At 42.3% G+C, this 16,017-nt stretch overlaps 1 protein-coding gene across 1 annotated transcript in view; it reads right to left on the bottom strand.

Moving 5' to 3' along the window:
- Positions 1–11,614, bottom strand: part of Aatf (apoptosis antagonizing transcription factor) — a 97,511-nt gene extending 85,897 nt beyond the window's left edge. The window contains exons 1-4 of the mRNA XM_021641461.2: positions 11,350–11,614; positions 10,115–10,303; positions 6,026–6,463; positions 5,483–5,620 (exon numbers count right to left, since the gene is read on the bottom strand). Coding sequence (XP_021497136.1) covers positions 5,483–5,620; positions 6,026–6,463; positions 10,115–10,303; positions 11,350–11,440 — 856 coding nt within the window. The 5' untranslated portion in view covers positions 11,441–11,614. The remainder of the gene's footprint in view (positions 1–5,482; positions 5,621–6,025; positions 6,464–10,114; positions 10,304–11,349) is intronic.
- Positions 11,615–16,017: the final 4,403 nt, after the last annotated feature.

The following is a 16,017-nucleotide window of genomic DNA, read 5'->3' as shown; positions in this document are numbered from 1 at the left end:
AAACAACATTTCAAAAGATACCTAATTTAAAAAAAAAAAAGGTTGTTAGTCTATTCAGCAGATTGTGGTGACTCATGCCTTTATCCCAGCACCCAGGAAGCAGAGGCAGGATTATCTTTTCGAGTTCAAGGCCAGATTGGTCTACACAGCCAGTTGTAGGACAGCCAGGACTATATAGTGAGACACTGTCTCTAAAAACAAAATAAAACAACAAAAAATATATATATTCAACTCAAAATTATTAAGGGTCTTGGGAAAAGGGTCACAAAACAATGAGGGAAGTGAACATAAATTAGAAGTAGGAAAATTAAGGGAACAAAGAAAACACACTTTACTAATAGAATTTGTTTTTAAACTCTTAGACAAGTAAAAAATCCTAACTTCCTCCACATTTCCTTTACATTATACCGTGTTCCTGGGTGTTTTGCTTATGGGAAATATCAAAATGTCAACCATTGTTCTATTAAAGGTCTTTAATGATACTGCATTTTAGACCTATAATAAAACATGGTACACACTGCAGTTTGTAATGCATCTCATTAAACACATTAATAACATGCATTTGACTAAAAGGTCAACTTTGTATGGTTAAAATTTAGCTTTCTATAATCACTTCATTTAAAACTGTATAGCAAACTCTGGGAAGACATCACAGTCCCTGCTACAGAAATGCTCTTAATTCTCCATCTGTCCAAGTCAGCCATTCTTGTTAAAAATTAACTGCTCAACGAAGGTATAGTTCAGTGACTGAGAAGTTGTTAGCATGCACAAGGTACTGGGTTCATTTCCTAGCGCTGTTAACAAACTTGCCAATATTTTTATGTGGAATAATGACTAAAAGAATTTTTTTTTTTTTTTTTTTGAGACAGGGTCTCACTAAGTAGGCCTGACAATCCTGGAGCTTGTTATATAGACAAGGCTGACCTGGAACTCAAAGATCCACTAGAATTAAAGGGAGGGTACACATTCAGCTAGTAATACGATTTTTGGGCTAAAGAGTAGTTCAGTGGTTAAGAGCACATGCTGCTCTTGCAGAGGACCTAGGTTTGACTTCTAGAACCCCATGGTGGCTCACAACTGTACATAAATCCAGTACCGCGAGAGCCAATGCCCTCTTCTTGCCTCCAAAGACACCAAGCATGCATGTGGTGCACATAAATACATGCAGGCACAAAAAATGAATAATAAGAGAAAGCATAAAATGAATACATCTTTTTTAAAAACTTTTTGAATTTATATCTTTTAGCCATGCATGCTGAAAAATTTACTCAAAAAATGAGAACATACACTATTTACAATGTTTCAGAAGAAGTTGGCAGTATAAAGTTAGATACAGAAGATTGGCTTGAGTTAACTTACTTAAGCTAGTTACAGTAAATGTGGGCTCACTGTACTCTCCTTCCTACTTTAATGTACATAATACATAATGTAGTATGTATAATTTATCTGCCTTCTTCCTTACACAACACTGTCACCAACATAAAAGGTCTAATTTCTGACGGTGTAAGAAGTAGCTTTGTGTAAAGAATATCCCTTAATTTTGTTAAGGTTACTCTACAGCTGAATCTTACACAGCCACTAGGAAGTCACTACACAGTTCAAGAGCTAAAATTGCCAACATGTAACAGCAAGATGCCTGGAGACTAAGTGTAAGTACTAGTAAAGGCAAGGAAATATTTGTTGCGTTTCTGAAAAGTAGATTTTGAAGGGCTGAAGGTGCAGACTTGGTTCTCAGGAGTCTATAGTCCTAAACTATTGCTACAAGTCTGCTTTAAAAGCTATCAGGAAAACTCTGAGAGCAAATGATCAAGCAAGGAAAACATAAACTGAGTACATACAACCTAAGACAGAATCCTGTATTCATTGCAGTTTACACTGGTAGAGAGAAGAGAGTGTGAGGGATGAAGAGATGTCTCAGAGGTAAAGAGCATTTACTACTCCTACAGGACCGGAGTTCAGTTCCCAGCACCCAAGTCAGGTGGCTCACAATTGCCTGTAACTCCAGCCAGGGATCTGATGCCCCATTTTGGCCTCCAGAGGTACCTGCATTCGTGTGTACAAATGCACACATACACCTGTAATGTTAAAAATTAAAAATCTTATATATACTTAAAAAGCTTGTAAAGAGATCAGAAAAGTAGGAGAACCCAAAGACTGTATTTGGAGTCACCAAAGCCCCAGAAAATTACTTCAAGCCTGGAGTGAGATGGCTCAGTAGGCAAAAGTACTTGTACTGTAAGTCTGATGAGCTGAAATCTATTCCTAGAACCCACATAAAGGTAGAAGGAGACAAGAAATTCCATAAAGTTCTCTGACCTTCACATATAGGCTGTGGAATATTGTGCTTGTTTGCTCCATATTGCATGTTTTCATTCTCTCTCTCTCTCTCACACACACACAAATAATAACAAATTTCAAAAAAGAAAATACTTCATTGAATGTTTCTGCAAGGCAGTAAGGAAATGACTATCAACCTACCTTTCCACAGTAGCAGAAGAGGCCAAGGTTTACTAGTACTACAGTAGACTATACCATAGACAATAAGTGCCTTCAACTACACGGGGATTCTGAATGCTAGCAAGAAAATTATAAAAACACTGAAAACAGTGGGGATGATGGTTAGTTATACCAATGAGACCCATTCACATAGTAAACATTGTCACACGTCTCTCAACAGAAAAAGATAACCCTGGGACCTAATTATTATGATGGAATGTGTGCCAGACACTGTACAGCTAGGATGCTCTACACTGATTATGTCCTTTAATCCTCACAACCTTATTAGCCATATCTTACTGTGCAGTAACCTGCCCAAGACCAGAGAGTGTCAATCAACTGCTGAGATGGTTTCTAACCAGGCAGAATGTTAGGTACTCGCACTGTAGACATGGTAGCACACATGCCTATAACCCCAGCACTAGAGAGATGAGGGCAGGAAGATCAGAAGTTCAAGTATATCCTTAACTACACAACAACTTTGAGGACAGCCTGGGTATATGAGAACACACTCTCAAAAAAATAACATAAAAAGATTAAATAATCCTGCATTTGAGAGGTGGAAGCAGGAGAATTAGGAGTTCAAAGTTATCTTCTACTACACAGCTAGTCCAAAGCCAGGCTGGGGTACAGGAGACCTCTCTAAAATTAAACAAACCCAGGCTGTCCTGTAAGACTAAGCAGACCAGACATTCCTTTAATCCCATTTCAGGTGGCAAGGGCAGGTGGATCTAAGTTTGAAACCAGCCTGATCTACATAGTACCCAGGCCAGCCAGGGTTATTCAGTGAGACTTTGTCTCAGGAGAAAAAAAAAAAAACAACAAAAAACAAAAAAACTACTAAAGCAAAAGCAAAGTGAATTAGACTCTGAACTGGTATAAATTCAGCCTGTTTCATACCAACTATAATTGAACTATACAAACTGGTTACTCAGAATAATATACCCAAGAAATTGTTTTGAAAACCATGCAGACAGGGGTGCATATAACTTATTAAGTCATACTGTCATAAGAAGATGAAAGCAAAAAAAAAACAAAAAACCTCCTGCCTTAAGTTGCATAGAAATTCTGGTTATCAGATTCTTATCCTCTCAGAATGTAATACCAAACAAACACTTCTTCCTTCTCCCTCTTCTACACACTGTCAGAGTTAGACTTTTGAATGACTGAAGTTCACTAGTAGGAGGCAACTGGTTAAGTGTAAAGGATTAGAAAGATCAGAACTATATAAAGCTGAATTAAAGTAAAATTCAAGTGACTGAAGAAATTAAGTATGTGCTGTTGACCCAGAAAATATCTGTACTTTAAAATGAATGTTTATAAGCATTCATGTAAGAAAACTATTAAGTAACAAATGAAAAAGATCTTACTATAAAATGTTTAAGACATTTAATCTAGAGTAGTTTAGGTCTTACCCAAGGCATCTTAGAAATGAGGATACTAGGGCATTAAATATAGCAAAGAAGTACTCTAAAATTCTAAAAAAGAAGTCTGTCATGTATTTAGGGAGGAGAGGGGGCCAGGTGGGATCTTTTCTTTTAAAGACCTCACAACACATATTTTGTTCCAGAAAGGGCTGCCTAGATTTCACAGAAAACAAACTTTGAGTATGGAAGGCCTCAAAAATAAAACTGTCTTTAGGACACATATCCTCCTTCAAAAGAAATGCTTATGCTAGATGTGGTGGCCTTTTAATCCTGGCACTGGAAAGTACAAGGTAGACGTCTGTGAGGCCAGCCAAAGTATGACTCTATCTCAAAAAAAGAAGTCGCTGTCCTCAAAGTTGCACCTATGAATCCTGAATTATTTTCAAGTGACTCTATTTAGACACAATACTAAACCAGATGTCCTCAGTTCTCTTCCAAATCTAACTCCTTACTATAAAAGGTTCTATTTTGGTTTTCAGGGATTTTGGGGGGTTCTGGGTTTTTGTTTGGGCAAAGGTAATTTGGCAATGTTGCTCAGCATGCCCTTAAATCCCGAAGCTCAAAGGATACTCTTCCACTGCCTCCTAAGTACTGAGGACTGCAGGCAATACGTCCAGCTCTAAGTTTGAAAAGCAAATGGAAACATCTTACTCAGCATACAAGTTAGGAATATCCATGCCACCAATGGCACACATTCCCTGTGCCCCAGAACTCTGGAGCCACTGGACATACGGGAGGCAATGTGGTGAGGAAGACTCCTAGTCTAAGAAGAAAAGCTGGAATTTTTACAGCTGCTTTACAGCAAACTCTTTGGGTGGGCCACTCTCTGGTTTCCTCATCTGTAATGGAAAGGAATTAAGAACCAGGTAACCTCGAAATTCTTTTCCACTCTAGAATTAGTTTATAGCTCAGTAATCTGCTTCCAAAATGTATTCTTTCAATGCAGTCTTTCTCTTTCCTCACTCTTTGTTACCCAAAGGAAAAGACAGGAATAATGCCATTTAACTTATTCTAAAGCCCTCCCTAACAGAGAGCCACATCCTTTAAGCACATGGCACAACCAGCATAAGGACTGAGTTTATTTGCTCAGTCTCTCTCTCCCTTTTGTTCTCTATCTGTAGGTTTTCAAAACTTTTTCCCTAAGAATTTAAGAAGTAACTCAGGAGTGGTGGTGCACCTCTTTCATTCCAACACCTGGGAGACAAAGGCAGGCAGATCTCTGAGTTTGAGGCCAGCCTCGCCTACAGATTGAATTCTAGGACAGCCAGGATACTCACAGAAATCTTGTTATCCCCCCACCCCACCCCCAAAAAAGATTGAACTCAAAACACTAAGGGAAGGATGGTGAATGCTATCATGACATGGCTTAAGCACCTGACCAACTTTAAAGTTGTCTCCTTTGATAATGGGTTATACTGCTATTTTTAGAAGAATAGTTGATTACTTAAGTTTTTTTATAAGATCAAATATAAACAAAGAACTGAAACAGATATTATATATTAAAGTCATTTTTTTCACATCCAACCCAGTACACCCCAAAATGATATGAGTATTCTTACTATTTTTTAGCGCACTGGCAAATTCTGGGCCACCTTTGTCCTTGAAGACAGGGAAAACATCTGGTTGAGGCAACTGATTGGTTGTCAACAGAGCTTTTTGTAGTTTGATCCTTCCTTCCAAGAGCTGGTCCCACAATGCTGAAGAATAGAGTAAAAGAGGACATCCCTGAGTCATAAAATCTTTCTGGGTTGGGTACTGAAGAAGGGCAAGATGCAACACCAATCTCAAACAGCATGCTTTATGACCTTTATGCCAGAAACATTCTTCATTCTAGAGCATAAATTCTCTCTTGGGTGGAAATACTTGCTGAGAGAGGAAACATTAACGCTTGACAAAAGGAGAGAGCACTCTCCTCTTCAACCTCCTACAAGGACTAGTGCAGAGCCTGCTAAGCAGCTAAATAGGAACCGGGGTGCAGGCCTCTGGTGCAGCATGCCACAGACTAACTGGAAGTATGCGGGAGAAACAGGACAACCAAAACCAAAATGCAGACAAATGTTGAAACTGAAACAAAAAAGCAAGCAGCAAAAGCACACACGCACCTATCTGATTCTTCACAGCTCTTCCTTTCTCCACTTCCTCAGAAACTTTGACACTGGAGAAGGTCATCACCACACCATCATCTTCACTGTTCTTGTCTTCTTCCCTGTCTTCCTCACTCTTAACTTCTAAGTCTTCTTCAACATCTCCTTCTTCCACGCCACTCTCTTCCCCTTCATCTTCCTCCTCCTCACTGCTCCCAAGGTCATCCATTCCTTCTGTAAATTTCTCAAAATCACTAATGTTCTGGAAACTGAACCTTGGCATTTCTTGAGAACACCTTCTGCCCTTTTTCTGGTTCGGACTGCTCATCTCAGGGGGAACATCATCCTCAGCATCCTCTTCCTCAGCAGCACTTGGTTCCTCTTCCTCTGATTCCTCCAGGCCCAGGCCCTCTGAATCTTCATCTCCAGATCCTTCTTCATCAGACAGTTCCTTGTCTAAATCATAAGAAAAAAGAGAGGGAGGGAGTTAACTAGAGAAAAATACTACACCACATCTTTCATCTCAATCTGTGTGATCTACTATGAAAGAGCAAATATGTTACTGTGTTCTATTCAACTGACCAGTTACTATATATCCACTATCTCTACAATGGTAAGGGAAACAAAAACAAACAGAATACAATTTAACCTAAAGAAATATAGTGGCTGGGCATGGTGGCATACATGCCTCTTGGGAGGCAGAGGCAAGTGGATCTCTATGAGTTTGAGGCCAGCCTGGTCTACAAAAACAAGTCCAGGACAACTAGGGAAACCTAGTCTCAAAAAAAAAAAAAGAAAAGAAAAGAAAAAAAAGAAAGGAAGGAAGAAAGAAAGAAAGGAAGGAAGGAAGGAAGGAAGGAAGGAAGGAAGGAAGGAAGGAAGGAAAGAAACGAAATATAGTGAAGACACAGACCACCAAAGGTATAATTCAGGAAAAAATAAAAAGTACTTTGAAAAAACATTACACCAGCCATGGTGGCTCATGACTATAATCTCAGTACCCAAGAGGTTGAGGCAGGCAGACTGCTGTGAGTTCAAGTCCAACTTAGCTTACACAGTGAGTACTAAACCATCCAGGGCTACACAGTGAGAACTTGCTCAAAAAAATAAAAAATAAAAAATTCAACTGGTGTTTGGGAATTAGACCAGTTTTTCCTAAGCTACATCTGAAAAAAAACTAGTTTATCATTAGCTATTCCAAATGCACACACATACCAAGCACCTATCATGTACCAGCCATCAACACTAAGAAAAGATTTTAATATCCGCTATGCTGGCTAAGTATCTGTTTATTACAGAAGCACAGAGTCAAAAGACTTTGGACTTTTAAAGTGTCGATATTTTTAAAGATTTTGAGGGCTTTTTGGAGTTGAATTGTCTTTTATAATACTAATATAAGACGTTAGGGACAAGATATAAAAGTTATGGCTTAAAGTCTATATGTTAAATTGACATGGGGTGGATTACGTTGGTTAGTTTTAACTGTCAATCTGATACAACTTAAGATCACCTGATAAGAAAGGAGGTAGGGTCTCGCTATATATTCCTGGCTAGCATGGAACTTACTATGTAGACAAGGCTGACCCAAAACTCAGGTGAGACTCACTGGCCTCTGTCTCCTGAGTGCAGGTATTAAAAAGGCATGCACCATCATGTCCAGCTCTGGCAAGAAAGTCTTCAATGGGGAATTATGTAAAACAGGTTAATCTGTAGACATGACTGGGGGGATTATTTTGATTATTAATTGATGTAGAAAGAACTAGTCCATTGTAGGCAGCACCATTCCCTAGGCAGAGAGTCCTAACAATGTGAGACAAGAAAAAGCTGGCTAGATAGGAGAGAGCAAGCAAGCAAAGATGTATTCATTCTCTCTCTTTGCTCTTGATTGTGTACAGAAAAAAAAGTATATAAAATATCAACCTGGCACATATCTGTAATCCCAACATTTGGAAGGCAGAGGCAGAAGAATCAAAAGCAAGTTCAAGGCCAGCTTTGTGCACATATAGCATGTTTTAGGCCCATCAGGACTATAAAACAATTTCCTGTCTCCTTCCCACACTCCAATCCCCATCTTCCCTAAAAGAAGAAAAGGAACCACCTGACCTTCTAGGAAAAGGTTAAAGATGGCTTATGTAGAGACATTGTAAATTTACTTAGGAAACATAAGAAATAGCTCATCAAACTGACAAAAGGTAAGGAAAAGAACAAAAGTACAGACGCAAAAAAAAAAGTGGGAAAATGGAGGCACATAAATCAGGACCAGTCCTGTTTTTGAAGGGAAGGAATCTAAACTTAATCTTACAGTTGATGAGTGCCAATTAAGGTTCTCGGGGTCATCATCTGACATTTAGAGATTTTGTACTGTTTATCTAACCTCTTCTGTAGTAAAACACGAAAGTATAACAAGCATGATTTATTGGATATAGTAAACAAATTAGCAACAACTAAGTAAAATAAAGAGTTTATAAAAACCTAAGTCCTTGGTACATCTTTCAAAAAATGTACTTAGACTTGCTGGCTATGGTCACGCATACATCTAATCCCAGCCTGGTCTACATAGCAAGTTCCAGGCCAGCCAGAGATACATGGCAAGACCATGTCCTAAGTTCTTTTTGAGACAGGGTCTTACTGTATGTATAACCCTCGCTGGCCAGGAACTTGCTGGAAAGATCAGGCTGGCCTTGAACTCAGAAAATCACCTGCTTCTTCCTCTCAAGTGTTGAGATTAATGGCATACACCACCACACCTTTCAAGACCCTGTCTCAAGGGAAAAAATAAATACACACATACATCTAAACTTAAAAAGTCTCAGACAAGCTGTCAAAATTAAAAACACAAAAGCTAAGTGAAAAATCAGTAAAACAATCCTTTTCAGTTTAGCCATTTCTCAAACTAAAAGATATTCATGCAACACAGCGTAGATGTTAGAATAAGCCTGCTTTCATTTGAATTCTGGCTCTTCTACTTAGCAGCTATATCACTTTTACTTAACTAATGTAACATGAGAAGAAATAATATCAACTTCTTGGGATACTGGAAAGAGTCAAATGACAATGATAGTATTTTTACCTTTTTTTTTTTTAAGATTTATTTATGTCTTGTTTTGCCTGCATGTATGTACGTGAACCTCTGGCGCCTACAGAGGAACCAAATTCATGGATAGTTGTGAACATCCATGTGGGTGCTGAGAATCTAACCTGGGTCCATCGAGAGAAAGCACTGTTAATCACTGGGCCTAATGGAAATATTTGAAGAAACTGTGTCCCAGGTTCTCAGGACTTATAGTAGTGCCTGACACATGGTGAGAACTCAATAAATATTATATTGTCTCATGACTGACCCTCTAGCCTGTTAAGCTCCTAGAACTCCACCAAGGACTGACTCAGACATAGAATAACCTGAATGACGTTCCTGGGATATCATCAGTGTATTCTCAATAAAGCTCCACTGACCTCTCTAAAGGAAAACAAATGGCATCCTCTCAATACCCATATGCAGATATTTCCTCCACCTTGAGAAATGTACTACTGCTTAAAACTGTAAGCTCTCGGGAAAGACAGAAGTATTATGCTATCATTTACAATGACAAAAAGTCAGTTTCATGAATAACTAATACACTGAAAATCAGTATAAGACCTGAAAAACAAAAAAGGTCAAAATATAAACGCAATATGCAAATCTGACTTTTTTTTTAAACACATAGCCCTACCAATACCCATTACACACTGCCCATTTTTCCACTCATTTTAGCGTAAACCATTAATTTGAACCTGGTAATCTTGAGTTTTGCATTTCTTTTTGTTTATTCTTTGGACAGGATCTTGGGGGTAGCTCAAGCTAGCACAAAACTATGTAGTCATACAGGATGACCTTGAACTCCCAATTCTCCTGCCTCAATCTCCCCTCGTTCTAATATAACAGGAGCATGCCTAACTGGGCTTTAGGATTTTTAAAGTGAAATGGTGACCTGAGGCCCTTCCGATTACCAATTCAATGGTCTCTCCTAAAATAAGTAGAAAGACAGACTTTCAGAAAGTATCCAGAAACAAAACAGTTTAACCATGCAAAACTAGGGCAACAGAAGAGTTCCATGTGTGTCTACTCACCAGATGAACTTGGCAGAGTCTGCTCCCAGTGGTCTTCTTTCCAAGCTTTCCGAGAAGTGGTCTTGCCAGAATACCTTTTGTCTGTGTCTAGGAGGGAGGATGATGCCAATTTTCTAATGCTACTCACTGCCTGGTCACCTTCCTCCTCCTCACCTTCATCAAACCTGTCAATCACTCTGGCTCTTGTGGCTGTGGGGGAGGGAGGAAAACAGAAGCTTGGGTTAGAAAAACACTTCAATAGGAACCCAATTAAAGCATTTCAACCCCACATCCCACCTTCCTGTGCTGAGTACTCTTACCGACTGGGCTCCATCCCCAGCCCTCAATTCATTCAGTGTTCTCTCTAAAATCTCCATTAACTTACAGGAATAGGGAGTTTACTTCTGGTTTCTAGGGAGACTATTAACATGCTGCTTTCTGGTTTCCAGACAGACTGCTAGCCCACTACACCTACTATTAGACATGTTCTTATGCCTTGGATCCTATAAATCTAGTCTGACTCTTCCTTCCTTTTCCATGGCGTTTTTATCTGTTTTTCTTTCTTTCTTTTTTTGGAGGTTCTGAAGATTAAATCCAGGCCTTCAAGTTTGTCTGCTACATGCCCACAGACCTTAACTTTTCCTCAATATATGGCAGTCACTCCAATATTAATCAGTCATAGAGTTCCAGCCACTCCCACCCACCCCTCCAGTTATCGTCACTGAGATAAATCTCAGTCCCCTCCCCTGATATTCCTACACCAAGACTCAAAAAGCTTCCTCACACCTCTCTGGCTCAAGTCTAACGCACGGCAGTACAGCTAGTCTCAGAACAGGCTTAAGGAGAACCAGTCTGTCATCAGAATGTGGGCAAATGTCTTAAGACCTAAACATGCTTAAGCAGCACGAGATGGTCCCACTTTTCCACTTTCGAAGCAAGTTTTTAAAGGCAGTCGGTTTTCAGCACACAAAAACCCCGAAACTCCTCGGACTTCTTTCTTCTTTGTAAGGTAATACCAGACACGGTATCCTAAACAACTACCCGTGGGCTGCCAGTGGCTCCCTGCAGCAACTGCCCGCCGGGGTCCGTGTGTCCGGCCCACCCCCTGAGTCTAGAATGCGCGTTTACAGCTCGCGTCATCCTTCACCCCTCGAGGGGTCAACCCTCCCGAGAGACAATCTTCCCCAGTGTAAAGGGAAGGAGAGCAGGCCGGAGCACCAGCGGCCCGCACGTGGCCGGCCCCAGTCAGGCCTCACCCTCCTCCGGGTCAGCCTCAGGATCCGCCTCACGAGGTCTCGGGTTCAACAACTGTTCCAGCTGCAGAGCCAAGGGCTGCGGCCCCGCCATGGTCACCGGGTCACGGTCGGCTCTGTGCTAGCGAACGCGCAGCCTCAGCTCCGGCCCAACGCTCCCGGCCCGGCTGATCCGGCCCGACCCTACTCCACTACCACGGGCAGTGATGTTGCGGGGCCCGCGTTCCGAGTCCCAGCAGGCAACTTCCGGGAGGAGCGCGCCGGAGGGGCGGGGCCTAGCGTCACCAGCAGCGTTTCCAGGCTGGAGACGCAGGCGCGCGAAACCCGGCCGGGTCGCAGGCGCCCTAACGCGCGTGCGCCAGAGGCCAGGGGAGCGCGGCGGTCGACGCGGGAGCGCGCAAGGGCACGTGACCGCCTCCAGCGAGAAACGTTGATTGCGTTTCGAGCTGCTAGGGTCCCCTAAGCACAAAATAACGCCTCCAGCTCTGTGCGAGGTTGGTTCAGGAATTAAGCGTCAAGTAGCTATGGCTCATGGTGGCTGGCTGATTTGTGAAAAGAGTAGAGGATAAGCCTTCGGGCCTCAGGTACACACTCGAGCAAGCACATACCCGGACCCAAAACTGGGCTTTTCTCAGTGTAGAGGAGCCTAGGGCCCGGCGCACACCTTCCATCTCTCAGCAGCCAGGATCTGAGAGGCCTGCGTGTGTAAGTGTGCGGCGGAGTGCGAGCTTTATTAATAGGAATAATTAGGAATCGCGATGGTTGTACCGCAAATCAAGATTGCTTCTGTAGCCTCTTGTACTCTTTTGCCTGAGCTAGCAAAATCCAAAAGCCTCCCCTCCCCCCTTCAAGCAAAAGTAGGGGGTGGATGTTAGAATTACATTACTATACTCTCCTCGGTATTAACCGCTTTATTGTTTAAAGATGGAGCGACTCAGATCCCCAAAACCAGTGAACAAATGAAGAAGAGAAACCCTTCACTCAGCTCTAACATTAGGTGGTCAGACTCAAAATATAAAGAACCTTAATGAGATAAATTTAATTGCACCCAGACACATGTAAATAGGCAGTCAGTTTACATTCTCTTTCCTTCGCGGAGCATTCCTTGACTGCTCACTCTGCGGCAGGCGCTGCTAGATGAGATACAGAATGAGTACGTTAGAGTCTCCCCACACAGAGATCAGCCTAGAAGAGAGCAGCAAACATGAACAGCAATGAGGAATGACAATTTTGAGTGTAAAGTGGCCTGTACTGATCTGCTGGAGGTCTTCCGTGGAGACCTAGAATCCGCTGTAAACAGAAAAACTGCCTCAAAAGAAGACATGAGTAAGACCCTCTGGCCACGCCTGTTTGTCCATTGAGGAGACAGAGTGGCTAGCCCCGGTTGCCTTCCATCCCGTTTCAAAGTTGAAGATGACCTTGAATTCCTTGATCCTCCCGCTTCCACCGGGAGTAGAGGTGTGTGCCTGCCACTACACGCTGTTTATTCGGTGCTAGGGGCTGAACCCAAGGCTTTATGCATGCTAAGCAGGAACTCTTCCAGTTTTACATCTGCAGCCCAGGATTGTTTAAGTATACTCCAAGCCAGTTGGAACCCAAAGTGAGCAAGGCAGGCAACTGGTATCTCCCCAGTGGAACCCACAGGAAGACAATTTAGAGACCCTCAGATACAGGCAATAAGAGATTCCTACTTTAGAGTAGCCTGTCCTAAACGGCCCCTTCAGTGAAGATGACCATGGCTACAAAAGAGAAAAAAAAAAATAGATGGTCGTAGGGTAAAGCCTTTCAGATATGGAGCGCAAAGAATGTCTAGAATGACTAGGCAGAGACTCAGGCAAAGAAGATCTTTGTGTGACTGAGTAGTTTAGAGGGCTTGTTTTTAAGCATACCCTCTGTGATTGCAGTCTTGCGTCTGGATTAGAACCACCACAGCAAAAATGTGCACCTCGGTTCTCTACTAGGCGTCATTGCCTTGGGCACAGAGAACAAAAAATGTTCTCCCACTCCCACATTCAATTATGTCCTCCCAGATCCTCTCCCCCTACTATTTCAGGCACAAAGAGTGCTTAGAAATCCGCCCTTAAAGGGAAGGAGAAAAGAGTAAAGGAAAAGGGATGCGGGGCAGAGACCACCTTGAAGCTGTTATGCGTACATACAGGACACTGCTGCCCTATCTGAGGCTGAGCTGAGCAAAGCTCAGCATAAGGTGCCATGAGCCTGCTTACCAACCCTCCCTCTCCTGTCTTGGCTGTCCCTGACGTGGGGCCCATTTTTAGGAAGAAGTCAATCGTTTTTTACTCTTGCCACGAATATCCCAGGCCCCACAATTGCTGCTTCTGCTTTTCTACCCCAGGAGAATGATAGAGCTTAAGATGCAATTAAGAGAAGTTGAGGCACAGGGCAAGAGCAAGACCATTCGGCTCTCTGGAGCCCCAGTTGCGTACTAGTTTCTTCCCAGTTGCATTCTAGAGGTAGGTGAAGGCCTCCAGACTAGGGTGGAGTGGGCTTGGGGATGGAGGGTAAACTGTGGGAGGAGCCGGAATAGGGCAGTGTAGCTTCCTGAAGAAATGCGTTCTAGAATGTAGAGCAGGTGCCCGGAGCTGAGAGGAGCATAAAGGCGAGCAGTCTGTCCTCTGGAGAAAAGACAGGAGTTTGGGGTTCACCCCCTTCTATCTGCTGTCTGAGCTGCAAAGTGGCAAAAATACCCATGGATGGGCAGAGGTGACTAAATTAGACACCTCCCTCTGATGGTCAGAAACAACTAGAGTTTCAGGAGTTTAGAGAAACCAGGTCTTGACCCTGTCTTCCTAAACACCATCAACCTCAGGTCCCAGACCCCAAGACAGGACCTGTCCTGGGTCTCCACTAATTCACCTGCCTTCTTGCCTGGCCTTGCATCAAAACAGGCTGCTAGGACAGGGGAAGAGGTTGAGTAGGTGAGCTTTGAGTCCCTCAGCTTAGATGGCAGCTCCTTGAAGCTGGAAAAGCGCTTGCCATATCCAGCTGTGAGGAGGCGGCCCTCTGGGATTGGGGGTTGGGGGGTGGACAGCATTAGGGGATGAAAGGACATAACCCCCCTTCTGGCATTCTCTCCAGACAGCAAGTTCTCTGCTGCTCTGGGCCAGAGGTGTGGCTGCAGACGTGAATGCGACCCAGCCCCTACCACTTCTCTCCATCCCAGGACTTCAGATCCAGATTAAACTGTCGGGCAGTACCACCTGTTCCGGTGGCTCCAGATTAAACTGTGGAGCAGTACCACCTGTACCCGTATTCACTGGATTTCACCATGACCCCGCTGAAGGAAAAGACTGCACCACCGGCACCACGGAGTTAGAAGAACTGAATCCACACCACCGCCTGCCCAACTCAAAGCGTTTCTTATCAAATACTCAGCACAATAAAGCTGCTAAATAATTCAGCATCCTTGATAGGAAAATGCCACTTTACGATGAGCATACTTTCAGCTAAATGAATGTCTTTAAGGGGGATGGTTCCAGGGTGGTGGCTATAATGAATGTTAGCTATGATTTAATGTATATAAATGCTAAAAAGGAAAAACACACCGCCCAGTTATTGCATATTAAGAAAATGCGCTGCATGCAGCGGCTAGGAGTTTCCAAAGTCTCCCTTGTATTTCATAAATTTTTTATTTCTGGAAGAACACTGCCAGAGTCCTCCCTGACTGTCGTTAGTTAGATAAGCCATCAAAGGGGTGCAATGAAATATTGCTTACGCTAAAGCCTTCTCTGCAGCAAAGATAAACTTGGCTGTGTCTTAACAAAGTAAGGAAACAGTGCTGGAAATTGCATACAATTTAGTGTAAAACACTTAAAAAAAATAAGGAATAATCCAGACTGAAATCTAGCCGATAAGGTAAAGAAACCCTGGGACCATGATATTGAAACACTCATACACCCTCACATTAGTATTTTGTAGAAGAAAACATTGACATTTCTTCCATTTCTAATGAAGGTTTGGATGGGAATGAACTAGTCTCAAGACCCTATCTATTGGCAACTCCTAGGCGCGATTTGACTTCTATGTCAGTTATTTTTGTTCATCTTCTGCAGAAACTTAATCTGTATCTTATGCCAGACAAAATAGTTTTCCTTCTGAGGAACTTCAAATGTACCAAATACTATAAAATAACTTTCATATCAGTTCTATGAAAGGGATTCAAGTATTTCATTCCTAGTCATACTTTATATTAATTTTAGGTTATCTTCAACTCACCAAATTAGAAAGCAGGATTACCTATGGAAAATGAATTGAACCTGAAAAAGATATGTATATACACACACATATACATATTTACAAGTATCTGATGTTCACAAGCCTGCCTTCAAGTGCAGGGAGGAGGGGGGGCGTTTCTAATCAAGGACCCGCACCATTCGCTTCTTGTTAGCCATGGATTTGATTTCTATTTCCAATTCTATATTAACTTATCAGCAAATATCTCTTCAAGCGTATCAGTTAAACCCACAGGATGCAAACTTGTGTTTAATAGCAGCAGGAAGCCAAAGAAGAGAGCTGACTTTAGGGAAAGGATTTCCACCAGAGTCAAGGTGAAAACAGTTCACCCCACACTTGCCTCCTTCCTGCTGGCTTTTGGGGTCCATTCAGCACCCTATTGGGACTTCCCTCCAGTCACTGAAAACATAGAATACCACA

The sequence above is a fragment of the Meriones unguiculatus genome, chromosome 7 (assembly GCF_030254825.1).
Source record: "Meriones unguiculatus strain TT.TT164.6M chromosome 7, Bangor_MerUng_6.1, whole genome shotgun sequence".
NCBI classification, from domain to species: domain Eukaryota; kingdom Metazoa; phylum Chordata; class Mammalia; order Rodentia; family Muridae; genus Meriones; species Meriones unguiculatus.
Note: the sequence above shows the minus strand (reverse complement) of the source record. Positions and strands in the feature narration are given on the sequence as shown.